We start from the raw sequence: 15,088 nt of genomic DNA, 5'->3' as shown, positions 1-15,088 counted from the left end.
TTGAAGTTAATTCAAAAGACAAGGCGATGAACTAAACAGATTTTAGACAAATTTGAAGTCTAAGTAAGTTTTTCCTGGACATCTCTAATAGCTGCATAATGTGACTCTTTGTGTTTTCTTGTCTTTGTGAAAGATATGTTGGATATTTAAAAAAATGAATTTCATTTTATATTACAGTATGAACAATTATTGGAATGAAGCATTATTCTCTGCACTGCCAGAAGAGACAAATTAAATGTGGATTTTTTCATAGTGGTCTGGAGACTAGTTTTTGATCTGAAAGTTTGTTAAAATCTAGTCCAAAGATCTCTTTTCCTTGTCAATAGTAAAGCTGATGTGAACAATGGCTTGTACAGCATCTGCCTTCATTGTGAGTAATAATGAAGATCCAACTGGTTAAAAACAGTGAACAATGCGACTACACACTTCAGGCTTTGCTTCATAAATGTGAGACAAGCTGCAGCTTGGCACTGTAATTATGAAATAATGGAACAACAGAAGAGGCTTTGTACATAAAGATCCCAAGCTGCTTGTAGAAGAATTCACGAGTACAGCATGCCTGATTTGAATTGTTAGACCTTCCACATCAGCGCAAACTTCTAGCACTGCAAATTTCAAGAGCTCAAAACTCAGCCACTGATGCTGTGAAACCCAGAGGTCGTCCTGAATTTGCAAGATTGTTCACCAAATCACAAAATTGCACCCTAAACTCCTCTCCTTCAGTATCAAACCAATTTCAGACATTGAAACGAAAACAGTTCTCTTTGTCATTTTGTTCCTTGCTGAAAAAATAAATGACAAGTTTTAGGTGGGACATTCTGGTGGGACAGAGTAAGAGTCACAAAATTTCTGGGAGCGGAAAAAAAAAAAAGTCTTTGTATTGCTGATGGATTGAGTACTTTTCTGGGATAAGAGACCTGAAAATTCAATTTCCTCATCATCCAGATGGGATTTGAACCTAATACCACCACTTACAGGCAAACATGCCCCACTTCAGTGCTGTGGGGGACAGGTCTCCTTTGAGCTCTCCTCTGGAGTGATTACTTTGTCATAATACTGAAAATATTAAATTGAACAGAGCATAAGGGAAAACAGCTATAGCCTTATAGCTAGGCTGTTTATCCAGCAAGTAGGAAACCTAGTTTCAAGGTATCTGTTGCAGAGCAGTTAGAGCATGGGTTTGATGGGTTTGTAGTTGAAGATGTGAGGATAATTGTCTGCTTTTCCTGAAAAAGTGGGAATGCATTCTGTTTAAAGAGAACTAGAGAGAAAGTTTGGATAAGGCAATATGAATGCACTGAGCCCAGGGCATGAATGCAGTGCAGAGTCTTTTAAAATAATTTTTTAATGGAATATAATTGCTTTTGTGAGCAGGAAATTCTTCCATGTTGTCTGTACATAATTGGTGAAACCCACCACAATATTTATAGCAGCCATGATACATGGAATTTTAAGCTTCTTGGGTTTTGTTGAAATATACCTTCTAGTTTAGGCATTAGTATCCATTTCTCCCTTGGCCTGCAGAGACATGCCGTACCAAAACTTGTCATTTATTTTCAGTTCATGAATAAGTAATAGCTCCTTGTACTTTCACAGCTTGTTTGATAGAACTGGAGAGTCAAATTCATCCCACTGAGTAGTCCAAGAAATTCCTTTTTGGTGTGGTGATTCCTGAGTCTAAATTGTTTATAAGCTACTATTTTAAACACCAGCAGAGATGGAGTGTTCCAGACAAGAGTTATGATAAAGGCACTGCACAGTACCTCACGCCTTTGAAGACTGGCTGTGTTTTCTTTATTTATATCATCCGCTTGTATAACATAGTCAAGCGCCTGGTGTAATGCCTCCTGTAGGTCTGACAGCTTCACATCCTGTTCACTGAGCTGCTCCAGCACATCAGATACTAGAGATCTGGTGTCGTTGTACCTCTCATGAAAATCTTCAACTTGCAGAAGCACTGTGAAAAAAATCAGCCACTGATTAACCCGAAGCTTGGATTTGTGACATAACTCACTGTCCTGGGTTCAGCAGTGGCAGTCAGTTTTTCTCCTTCTCAGTAGCTGGTGCAGCGCTGTGTTTTGGCTTTCAGCCTGGGAACAGGGCTGATAACACAAATGTTTTAGTCTGACCAAGGACTTTCTGAGTCTCATGCTCTGCCAGGGAGGAGGGGAAGCTGGGAGGAAGCACAGACAGGACACCTGACCCAAACTAACCAAAGAGGTATTCCATACCACAGCACGTCATGCCCAGGATGTAACTGAGAGGTACCTGGAAGGGCTAGTGCACTGCGGGGTTGGACGAGGTATCAGTCGGTGGGGCTGGGTGAGTTATTGGTCGGCTGGTGTTGAGGTGTTGTATTCTCTTCCCTTGCTATTTCCTTTATCATTATTATTATTGGTGGCAGCAGCAGTGGTTTGTGTTATACCTTAGTTACTAAACTGTTCTTATGTCAACCTGTGGGCGTTGCATTCTTTTGATTCTCCTCCCCATCCCTCTGGGAGCAGGGGGAGGGCAAGAAGGGGGGGTGGCGAGAGAAAGACTGCATGGCTGACAGAGTTTAAACCACAACACTCACCTATGCAGCAATTTCTGTTGCTGTTACTGAGGGAACAGTAAAACGCATTTGTTAAAAGCGTACTTGAGGGATCGTATACGTAGATTTTACTTTACCAACCATTTTGAAAAGGAAAGATGCCTTTCATTTTAGCGCCTCATTTTAATCCCGTTAATTTCCCCTCTCAAGTAGCTATTCCTAAAAGAAACTAGAGTTGGCTTTCCTTCCTCTTCATTTGTTTCTCATTCTCACAGTGAACCAGGCTGTTCTGGAGAAGACAGTCCTTATTGTACTGGGGCTCTGACTCAAGTTCACCAAGCTGTGAGAATTAGGCTGCCACTCTTTCCCATACCAGCAGTTATTTTCTCTCTGCTGGAGTTTACTGTCCCTGTGGCAGAGCTGGCAGGGGGGGATGAGGATGTTCACACAGGCAATTCCAGCCCTGGCATGAACCTTCCTAAGCAGCTATTGCTGAAGTGCTGCAGTATGCATGTACACACCCATTTTCTGCCCATGCTGCCATGGGGGCAGCAAGCACCAACAAGAGACTTGGGGCAGGCATTTGGAAGCAGCAGCATCTTCAGCACACTAGTTGGTGCTTGCCAAGTGCCTGCTGGTCCTCCCCAGGGGCTCAACAGTACATCCAGTGCAGCCCAACCCATGCCAGCTGCACATCAACATGTGAATGAATGGAAAACAGACTTAAAACTCACGCTCCTCTGCTCCATATTCTTCCTCGTGTGCAAGCTGCTTCTGATTAGTGAAAGGCTTACGGCTTCTGATCTCCTTCAGCATCTCCTCAGCCACGCTCAGCTTCTGGGCAGTTTCTTCAGGGCTCAGCTCTTGCTGAATTGCATAGTAGCTCATCTTGCTGCTGATTTCTGTGGGAAAAAGGAACAGATGGTCAGTCCAGCATGGCTACAGACAAGTAAAAACTGTGGAGTGCTTTTGTGAATCCAGATCATGATGACGGCAAAATAAAGTTTTAATGATGTTCTAACTCTATAGCAGATAATTATTATGTTTAATCCAGTCTTAAAATTAAACCTGTAAATAAATCACTCTTCCTGGCATACGTGGGGGTCTTGTCAGAAGAGGAGATTAAACAGGCATGGGATGTGTGCATTACTTGGCTTATCCTGAGTTCTGTGGCATGTAGCAGGCTGGGGAATTCATCCAGGACTGTGGTTTTTAAGTGTTGCCACAAAAATGTTATGTTCATTAAGTAACAACAGCAGCAAGGAGACTGAAATAACCTCTTTTTCCATCTTAAAAAGTTCCTGAAGAGGTAACATATGGCTTCTGGCCTGGTACTGCCTAGCTGTTTTGGAGACAGATACTATTTCAAGGTTTTGGTCTCCATTCAAAACACACTGTTGGATCCCTTCAGCTGAAATTGAGTTTACCCTTCTCCAGTGTAGGTATTACAAAGCCTGCCCCTTTCTCACCATGTTGTGAGTAGTTCTGGCTTGTGTTCATCACTACCTTTGTGGATAATCAGAGCTGGCAGAGCCTGCACTGTGCATATGTAAGATTTTTATGAAAAATAGACGTGTAATTGTGGCACAACTGATTCTTTGGCAGAGTGTCTTTGTATGCAGTTTCTTGCTGGCTCCTGAGCTCATTAGTGAAGCCTTAAAGGCTCATACCAAGCAGTAACCGACCATGACCAGCAGCTCCATGGATTTCTTTTTCCTTCTTATGCTGGCACATGCATGTGTGCGTGTGCACACATAGGCCTTCCCTTGAGCAAAGAGTGGCTTGCCTTCTACAAGGGTAGAATAGCTGTAGAAATAAAATGTGACAGATGGCCAGAGAGTCAAAGGCAAGACTTAGCATCACAGGGGTAAGAAGGTTGTAGAAATGTACATACTATAAATCTGGTCACAGCCTACCTCATGTGTGTGATGGTATATCTTAACTATGTTTGTTGAAATAGTGATTGAAGTACCCATGGAGATAAGGATAAGCAAGGATAGCAGTTGATATGTAACTGCTCTTATACAAGCTGCCACAGAGCTTGCAATAACTGCTTTAAGACAGAGCTATTCAAATTTCTTAATCAAGTATTTCTATTGTAAAAGGACTGTTTAACCTTGGCTGCCAGCTAGCCTTTGTATTCTGGTGCCATATACAGCTTTTGTGTACTGTTGGCTTTGCCAGAGCTGGGGGAAATCAGTGTGCTCTACAGCAGGATGGAGGCCTTCATGATGCAGGTGTACAGGGGACGGGTGCTTCTGAGTGCATTTAGTTGTGGTTTTATTGCTTTCTGTAGGTGCTGAAGAAGATGCTGCAATAGGTTTAATCTCAATTTCTTATATCAGCATGATAATGATAGGTCATAGGTATTCCAGATGAAGATGGCCGTCTTTGACTGGGGAACCTTTTCTAAGTGCAATTGTGCTTGGGAAGGTGTTCACTGTTGTTGTTTATCCTTTGATATATAGGGCAGTAAAAATTCTTCAAAATGCAAGGGGTTTTTCAGGCTCTAAATAATAATGAAAAAATCTTCATCTGGGAAGGTGTAAATTACATACATTTACAGTCAGAAGAAAAGCTACGTTTTGAAATTTATGCTAGATATAGAGATGCTTTTTTTGCTCTAGCGTGTTGTCCAAGGGTGGACTTTCTAATTTTTATCTGCATCCCCTCACATTGTATTGACGGATGAGCAGGACACAGAAGCAATAGGTGACAGTTTGTCCCACATTTTAACATGAAAAAGCTTCTGTTTTCACTCTTTTCCTAATTTTGGGAGTTCTTCCTCATCGTGTTTACCTCTCCTACTGTGAAACAGCATCACTATAACCATTTCTGACAGCCTGCACCAGCCACACAGTTTACAATTCTGCCTTTCATATTTACATTTAGAAGCAGCACTTTCTATGTGGAAAAAGAAGGCAATGAGGATGCAGTTTTCCATTCTATTTCTGTATTTCAATAATAATAATGATAAAAAAGAACAAGAGGAGAACACTTAGTGTGTAATGCTCTGTAGATGTGTCTGGACCCAAACTCAGCTGGAAATTCTGGTCAGATGAAGCAATAAGCAGCTTGAAAAGAAACTCACCACCACCTCCCACACTGATCTCGGGGAAGCAGTAAATTCACGAGATTATTTACTATTCAGTGTCATTTTCTATTTAGAAGTATCTGCACGAAGTTATATGAATCAGCATAATCCCACTCAGCAACAGTTTGCTAAAAGGCAAAAAAAGGATTTAAAGTAGCACTCACTGGTGCGATGGTCAGGGTTCGTCAGCCTGAACTGACTGCCATGGGTTGAAAAGGGAAAGAACAATTTAAATAAAAATCTGTCTAGCAAGTCATATGGCCTCCATTGCTTATCAGCAGCATGGAAAAAGCGCACTTGCATGAATCTGCTGACAATTAAGACACAGAGCACACTCATGACCCATCCCGTGTTTGCGTTTATGGTTCCATCCAGCCCCAGTCTGATACTGACTCTTTTTTTGCACAAGTGTATATAAATACCTTGAGCAGCTATTCAAACAAACAGAGGCTACAGGCTGATTTAGCTTGAAGTACTTCATGTAAACCTGTTTACTATTATTTTGCTCTGTCAAAGAGAGAAAAAAGGAAGAGAAGCTCTTGTTCTGGGGGTCAGACCACATCAGCCCATGGTGTCAGTTGTCCATTAAGAAAGACAAGTTTTTGTAATGGCATTGGAGGCTGCAGGAGCCTCGTGTGTGGATTGCTTTGCGAGAGTGCCCAAGCGCTGTGACATTTTTTGCTGGAGGTTTCATTAATACATTCTTGACACTGAGCTGAACCAGAAAGAAATCTATTTACCTTGAATGTTATCCCTCATATTATTGAGCTGCTGCACAAGCTGAGTAGCACGGTTGTTGGTCTCCATGGTTTCCTTCTGTATCATTAGACCTTTGCTGGATGCTTCATTTCCCTATGAATAAACCATGGGAGCTACACATTAGATTTCTTTTCAGATCCATATGCATATGTGAGGATGAACAGTGTAAACACACATTTTGCTTTCTCCTGATGTGCATGTGAAAGTCCCTTTATCACATAAAGTGGCATTTACAGAGGTGTTTGAAGTGAAGGGCTGTCTGTCTTGTCGGTATTTTCAGAATTGCAGAGTGAGAGATCAAAATCTTTCCCATATTTATCCATCATTTGCTGCAACCAAATTGCCATAAATTATGTACAGTTGTAAAACACCCATCTGCTGAGTCTTCTAGGCATTCAGCAGGACTGGCTTATTTTGCTAGATATGGTGTTTCCTGAGTAAGCATATAGACTGAAGAATCAGCTGCCAAGCTCACAACCATTTTTAGATCAGTGTCTCCCTCAACTGAGGTCCCCAGCTCTGCAATTCGTTAAAATTAAGAAAAAGCATGAGGATTCAAAATACAAGAGCCGAGTGTTTTGCCTCCTATACTATATGATGTTGGAGGGTGTACTCTGCATTGTGTTCCCTTACATGTACGGGAAACAAAGAGTTACCATGTCATTGTTATCTTTCCAAGAAGGTCACTGACTTTTGGAGTCCTTAGACTTAATTTTCACTGGTTATTTTCCAGGAAAAAAGTTGACTGCTGTGCCATCAATGTTCCTAGACCCCATGTAAGTCTGCGCCACATGCTTGCCACTGGTAAGCTGTTCGTTTGATTCAAGATCCCTGTTAGGGCTGCATGGGCAAAAATTCCCCCCTGTAAAATTAGTTTCTGGGCTTGGAGTGCCGTGACACTTTTCAAGCCTGAAAATGCCTGGCTGTTGGTGTGCTCACTTCATACTTGCTTAATGAATCCTGCAGGAACTACAGAGGACGCCGCCGCTGCCCCTCAGTCCTGCAGGGCTCAGCCGTGCCTCGGCTGCGGGCTGAGCCCCAGCCAGGCTGCCCCGGTCCGTGAAGCCGGTTTTTACTCGGGGTTTGCGGAGGCACCAGGTGGCGCTTGAATGCAGGGTCAGGGCGGCCAGAGTCTTCCCAACATCAGGGTTTATAGAGAGGTTTTAATTTTATTTCTGTTTACTTGGATTTCTAGTCTCTGAAGGGCAAATTCCTTGATAGCTATCAGGGTTTCTTGTGAATGCTCTATTGCTCAGAATCACCACTTCATGCTTATTTTAAGCAGCTGGTTACCGTTTTTACACGTACTTGCCTTTTATAATGCTGTTTCCTTGACAGATTTTTCTTTAACACATGGGAAATTGCTCAGACGGGTTTGCTGATTGATTGCCATGAGATTGATGGGAAACACAGCCGCATGAGTGAGGGGTGCTCTTAGGGACCTCAAATTCCCACTCATTCATGAGTACAAAGACTCATCCTAAAATTTGCTAAGAGCCCTGCAAGGAAAAATTCTCAGCTCTCCCAAGTCTCTGCCCAGCATTCAGGTTTGAGCTATGTGCTGTTTTACTTTGAGCTCATCCCGAGCAAACTCAGGGAGTTGCATATCACATTTACTCTTCTTATTTAGCAGAACGATTTGTTTACAGTTGGTGCATTCATCCTGCCTTTGGGGTTTAGATCAGTATCTGCAGGAATCTCTCAGACACAGGGATGCGCACGTGGAATGCTCTAAATGGAAGATGCAGCATATCTCTGCAAAACCTACTTGAGGCTCTTGCACCAATTTTCCATGAAAGTGCCTTGAAAGAGCAAGAAGTTCATTATATTCAGAGGTCTTACTGTGGTCTTCCTCCCACTGTGAGAGTCTGGGGCCATTATTTCCCTGCCTTTAGAAGCAATTATAAGTGTTTGTGTGGAAGAAGCAGTAGAGATTGATAACCAGAGAGAAAAGACCAAAGGGAACCCTGAGTTCATTGGTTTAGGAAGAAACTGAGAAATGAGCTGAGAAATCGCCAAGTAGTACTAAAGATGACAAAAAAATTGTTATCAATTTCACTAGGTATTCCTAGAAAACCTAATGCCTTAATCATCCTGCCGACCAGCTGAGGCCTGTGAGCTGTGCTGGATTTTCACAGGTACAGAGGTGTATGTGTGAGTTGGTTTGATGAAACCTCTCTTGGACACAGGCATAGTCTGTAATACCACAGTGTCCTTTCGACTAAGTAAGTGCAGATTAAAATCACCCAGACCCAAGTTTTCTCTTCTACCTCTCTATACAACCCTTTCTCCTCTTTCCCCCCACCACGTGCTCCTGTATTTGAGCTTTAGTGTAAGATATAAATTTAATTTGTCTTGTGAAGGAATTGGTAAGTGAATATAAGGATGGGCATTTTGCAGTAAGTGTGAAATATACACTGGTCCTACTACAGCTATGGTTATCTCTGAGAATAGCGATGTATTTCACTAATACATATCTTAGCAACAGAAAGATGTTTAATGATATCTCCTTAAAGTAGAGGAAAAGCAATTTTGAACTGTATTTCTTCTCTAAACATGTATCATATCAGTATTCTAGGATGCAGTGAAAGTATTACGTGTGCTGAGAGTAGATAACTGTAATTTTATAGCCTGACAAATGAATGTAGATGCAGCATTTATGATTACAATTGTGTTAAAGCATGTTTTGAGTGCTGAACAGACTCCTATCTCAGTGTGTTCATAAAAAACCTTTTAAACTGGCACTTTTGTATTATATTTTGAAGTGTCTAATTGGGGCTAATTTAATTTTATGAAAGCATACATGTAAAATAGATATAAGTCAATCTGCATTAGTTTAGTATTGGTTACTTTGCTTAATTAGAAATCAAAATAGAAAGGCAGTCTGTGTATCTCAGATCAAACGTTGTGTAAGGTGGTAGGTGGGATCTCAGATCCTGAGGGGAGGTTTTTTGTGACTGGTGACAAACCCATGATCACTTTCAACAGACTTTGGCCCTACATTCTTCCTCTTCTGGGAAGACGACTTCATAGGCCATTTATGCTTGTAATTCAGAGCTAAAGTAAAGTAGAAACTTTAGAAATAGAACATAGAAATAGAGAGTTCTCCCAGCTGTCTTAGGGCACTACCACTCTTGTTGTGGTACCTAAAGGCTCAAACTGGATGGCAGGAAACATTTCTTTACTGGGAGGTGGTCAAACACTGGAAAAGGCTTCATAGAGAGGTGGTTGATGCCCCATGTCTGTCAGTGTCTAAGAGGCATTTAGACAATGCCCTCAATAATATGCTTTAACTTTTGGTCAGCTCTGACATGGTCAGGCAGTTGGACTAGGTGATTGTTGTAGGTCCCTTCCAACTGGTGCTATTACAGTATAGTAACCTCTCACTCTAGCGTGCAAATATGGCAAACTGCAAACCATCAGAGCTCTGGCAGGGGGCTATAGACAAACCTGTTCATCGAGTGTTGCTGCTTCTCTCAGGAGATCATTCATTTCATCTGCAGCATCGTCAACCTGGATGGTCCAAAGCACAGCATGGTTCTTTTTGTTGGACATTGCTGCCTGTATATGAGGGGGGAAAAGTCAGTGCATCTGGAAAAAAATGATTTGTCTTGTGGGGGCAAGGATACAAATTTACAGGAAGAGAGTAGAAATTCATAGCTTAAAATGACATAAAAAAAATGTCATCAATATTTGTACCTGGAGATAGGTGGTAGTGAGGTTCAGGTCATTCAAGCGCTTTTGAGCTGCAACACCTGTAGAAATGCTCAGTAAAGTCGATTTGCTTTCATCAATAGCCAAAACTGCTAATCGGATGTCATCTGTCAAATCCCAAATACATTTGTCGCAGCCTGATAAGAAAATAAGAGAGTATCATTTTTCTTTAGTGTTTGTGTCAGTTAATAGCACATACCTTGAAATCACGTTATGGTGCTCTTGCCCTATAGTGTTTCCTTCTCTTTCTCGCTGATGGATCCTGATGGATACCCATTTTCCTTTCTCTTTTCATCCGCCCACTTCTGAGGTCCCACAGTGCAGTCATGACACTTCCAGCTGAGCAGCAGCAGCTGGGGCTGCTCCAAGAGGCTGCCACAGCAGCTCCATAATCAGTAGGGAGGGAGAGGAGGTATTTCCTGGCTATTCCCTAGAGGCTGTGCATGTTTGTTGCCTGAAGGACAATAGATGAGGGTCACAAAACCAGCTTCATTTTGTCAGAAGCCTAAACTCTGTATTTAAAACTTAGTGGTATGCAAAACAAGGATGTCCAGCAGATGGTCTCTTGGCTGCCTATTTGATTAGGAAGGCAACTTGTAAAAACACAGTTATAACATGTTTGGAATATGCTTGCACAGAACTATATCCTCATACCTGCTGAATACTTGAAATACTACCTTGTTTTTAGTGACATTTGTGCCACTACTAAATGCAAGAGACTTAGATGAATGTGAAACAGTGATTCCTACATATTTTTTTGCTTGATATTTTACAGTTGGTATTCTTGATGGCATCAGCTCCCAAATGTTTTCCTTCTGGTTGCTCTTCCAGGCACATGACCTGTCTTCTTGGGAGCTGATTTAGGAATCCATATTTGCTACATTATACTGCATTATACTGTGTAATTGTACTAACATTCGAAAAAAACCATCAGTGGTTACCAATAATTACAACATAGTGCTTCTGGAAACTCCCCAGGCTTCCTGTCATTAGAACAGGGGAGGTGATAGTGGAAAAGCAACTGATTGATGGATATATGTTGAATTGCCAACAGCAACAGTTTATACTAGATGTACAACTAGAAAACCATAAATTATATGCAATATGGCACAGGTAGAGTTGTGATGGCAGCTGTTAGGGGCAGACTATTATTTTGCAGTAACTGTATCTCAAAGTCTATTGAAGTAACTTAGGTGATACACGTCTATTGCTCCGCAGTTTGTACCTTATCATTCAGCCTGTATCGGAGTTGGATGTATGCATGTACTCAGTCAAGCAAGTGAGAACATGTTTAAATACTCATTCATCAGGGCATTGTGCATATTCACATGTTTGAGTGTGCTGTGGGACCAAGGTCAAAGTGCTGAGCCCACTAGAGAACTGAGCACTTAAGTTAGTATTTGTAAGCATCTGTCTACAAGAGCAATATTAATATTTAGTGTCCTCATGATAGTCTTCTTACTGATGGTTGGGCAGTCTGTGCCAGTAGAAACTTGAGGACTGTCTGCGAGGCATTCTCCCGTCTGGCTGTCACACATTCTCCCTCCACAGTTACATTCTGGGGGAAAAAAGAAATGATTTTTGAAAGAAGCAGCTTCAAAATCTAAAACTCACCTTCCCCCTCCCAAGACTAGTGCAATGATCATGTGTAGGATTGTGCATGGATAGTCCAACTAAAACTGAGGTCTTTTTGGATCGATTTTTCCTTCAGTATGTAGAAAAAGGTGGGTTTTGCACTGCTATCAGATTGGACCAGACAGAAATAAGAGGCTGGAAACAGAACCAGAAAGCCTCAGCTGAAATGAGTTATTCAGAGCTTCTTAGCTGGTCACAGGCAGAGGCAGTGAGGCCAGAATTGCATCATCTGGGCCATTGTGCATCACCATCTAGAGAGGGTGATGTTCTGAAGATGGATTAAGGAAAGTGGTGCAACTAAAGTTATTATTAGTTACAAATGTCTCCACAGCCCTGTGGAATTTATCAATGCTGTGTCAGGCTGTCACTGAATAAGCTTTCCAGCTATCAGGGACTGACAGTGGACTCCAATTCCATCATCAGCTTGACCATATCAAAAAGTAAATATCTCCTACCACTTACAATGAAGAATAAATGAGGTTTTAAATATTTTAAAACTTGAGTAAGCTACATATTTATTGCCAGCACAAGTGGCTTTTTAAAAAGTATAATTTTTAATCTAAAGTGTCTCTTTCAAGGTTTAACAGGCCTTTTATAATATATTATTTTAAAGATTACAATATTCTTGGGACACTTAGATAGAATAACAAAAACTCAAACAGAACCTAAGAACAGCAGTGACTTATCTGGAATTTGTTTTGCTCTTGTGATTCATGGTTTCAGCAGTATTTCATATAACAAAATTGTTTGCTGCCATTTTAGTGTAGCCTATTCATTGTTCTCTATGAATTACCCTTGTATTTACATTCCACATTTCACATTTGAGGAATTATAAGGGGAAATGTGTAAACCAGCTTCAAAGTCAACACAATGGACTAACATTGGAATTATTCTGTGTAAATGAACTAGTCTGAGTCGAACTACTCAGTTTTTGTACTAATGTAAGAACAGAGTTTGGGTTTGAATTTTGTGGGGCAGCCAAATATTTTGACCTCACCACAGACTGTGGGAACTGGGTGCCTCACAGATTCAGGATCTACATAGTTTTAAAGCACTTTTTATTTCTTTTGCTAAGAAGTGAAAGAAAACACTCAGTTGAAAGCAGAGATTTCAGCTGTATCACAGGATCTAGGCTAAGATTACAGTTACAAGATTAAAATTTGGATGAGACTGGTGCTCAAATTTTGTCTTCGTATTTAAATGGATAACTCTCAATTTTCTATACAAATGCTTACAGTAAATTAATTTCAAAAGTGGTCCTGATGATTTTTCATCTGTTTAGGAAGTACCATATTTTTAGTAGGGAATTAAGACTTTCAATGTTACTGTGGCTTACTGGTGGAAAGCTTCGAAATTTACTTTTATTTCCGAGGGGCATTTGTGGAAAGCTTTGAAGTGTGACTAAAGGACATGTGGTTAAAAAATACATTGAAAAACAGCTGAAAACTACTGTCCACAGCTACACAGGTTTTTATTTTTTGCTCTAAAGAAGTAAAAAACAAAGATGATCTTAGCACAATCGAGCTGTTTTCTCATTTAGTTCTCTCGCATTTTTTGTACTATGTACAGTTTGAGGTGCTCTGTGGAAACCATGTATACAGTCTCTCATTTCTTACATTAGTTTATTTTCTGTATTTAAAAAAATATCTTAAAAAAAAAAAAAAGAAAAGTATTTGTCTTATTTCAGAATCAATGTTTTTCTGAATAAGAGTTCCTAATTGCTCCAGAAGTTGCCTGGTAAACCCCCCATATAGTTTGGATATCATGGATGTATTGAGTGGTGCTCTCCATCTACACAATCTATGTCCAATACAACACATTGTGGTGTTCAGCAGATGAAACAAGGAGTGTATAATTCTCTGAAACACAATACTTCAAGTTCAGGATTAGCTAGTCAACCGCAAGATTAAATTCACTCCTAAATAGAGCAAAGCTGCAACTCTCACAACATCTTCAAGTAACCAGGCACTTTTATTTTTAGCAAAGATCAAACACTACAAGCAAATCTGCTAATGAAGAGAATTACCAAGATGATTTATAGTCTGCGTGAAAGATCTGTATAGGGAAGTCCTGTACACCATGAAATCCCTCTTACACTGTACCTCAGAAACATAAATAATACCAAGGCATTCTGCCTCCAATTCTTTAAGGGTGCAAACCAGAACTATACTGAGGTTATGAAAGCTGGACTTCAATTAAGAAACTCTATGTTCAGAGGTACCTTCCAAAATTATGTGTTGTATAATCTGTTTAGACACTTGGAATGCCACATAATCCTCAGACTTCTGGCAAAGCTATTCTTAGCTATTTGAAGTTCCGCTTTTACCCATTGCCAGGGCACGATTGCTGTGGTTTGCTGAGTTGAAGTGTTGGGTGCGTTTCTCCTGCCTCATGGCATTCAGGAGCCACAGACTAGATCCTGTCATTCCTTACAGGAGAAGTGCAGTTGAATCATCTCTGCTGAACTGAATTAGACAGTGAAATGCATAAATAAGGTTTGCTTTTGCAACCTCAAAACCCCAAAGATGTTGAATTGCAGGCATGTCTTGGGTGCCTAAATCCAGGCAGCAGGTGAGTTTTGGGGCATACTGTTCCATGCAGTCAATGTCTTTTTGACTGGTTAGGATACCTGGGATAGGCTTTGGGGATTACTGTGTGTGAGCACCATCTCTCCTTGTTCAGCCTAAATGGAATTTAAGCATGTGACTTAGTGATGTGAATTAAATCCTGGAGATAGACGCTCACAGGAATATAAAAACAAAAGGGACCACTAGTGGCATCATTCATGGTGCCTTACAAACAGAGACAGCAGTACAAAGGGCATTTGACTGCAGAGCATACCCACGACCTTCCAAACAAGTCCCAAACACACCTTAGTACTTTATCGTAAGTTAGTAAAAAAGGAAATTCCAAGTGTACAGTGAGTTGCAAGAAGGACATAGGCTTGATCAAGACATTGCTAAGGCTGTGAGACCTATAGCTCTTTGTACCTTGAGATCCTGGAGCACTTCAGAGGCCTGGGTTGGGTGCATGCTTTGGCTGTGTCTTATCTTTGAGTCAGGCTGAGAGCTAGGAGTGATCCATCTCCTCCATTTGTGTTGTGGTCCTTGAGGGAAGCACCCTGGCAAAGACATTGGGAAGGAGCCCCAACGTCTTTGCTCTGAGCACCTGCATTTTGCCTTCAGCAGTGGCTATTCTGTGGTGTTTTGAAAGCAGATAAAATCTTGTCTCCCAAAGCCAAAGCAAGGACAAAGGGCTTGAGGCTAAAGTCCTGTTTGGATCAAACTCCATGTAAATTAGGAGAACAGGTATATTAGAGGATGTAAACATGTGTGATCCCTCTGCGTATGTAT

At 41.0% G+C, this 15,088-nt stretch overlaps 1 protein-coding gene across 1 annotated transcript in view; it reads right to left on the bottom strand.

Annotated features, from left to right (window-relative positions):
* The window catches only part of LAMA4 (laminin subunit alpha 4), a 103,562-nt gene that overhangs the window by 44,170 nt on the left and 44,304 nt on the right, over window positions 1-15,088 (bottom strand). Inside the window, exons 6-11 of the mRNA XM_065681047.1 lie at window positions 11,563-11,658; window positions 10,086-10,237; window positions 9,837-9,947; window positions 6,368-6,479; window positions 3,268-3,435; window positions 1,764-1,957 (exon numbers count right to left, since the gene is read on the bottom strand). Of these exons, the coding sequence (XP_065537119.1) occupies window positions 1,764-1,957; window positions 3,268-3,435; window positions 6,368-6,479; window positions 9,837-9,947; window positions 10,086-10,237; window positions 11,563-11,658 (833 nt within the window). The remainder of the gene's footprint in view (window positions 1-1,763; window positions 1,958-3,267; window positions 3,436-6,367; window positions 6,480-9,836; window positions 9,948-10,085; window positions 10,238-11,562; window positions 11,659-15,088) is intronic.

This window comes from Lathamus discolor, chromosome 5 (genome assembly GCF_037157495.1).
Source record: "Lathamus discolor isolate bLatDis1 chromosome 5, bLatDis1.hap1, whole genome shotgun sequence".
NCBI classification, from domain to species: Eukaryota; Metazoa; Chordata; class Aves; order Psittaciformes; family Psittacidae; genus Lathamus; species Lathamus discolor.
This window is presented reverse-complemented; position numbering and strand designations above follow the sequence as displayed.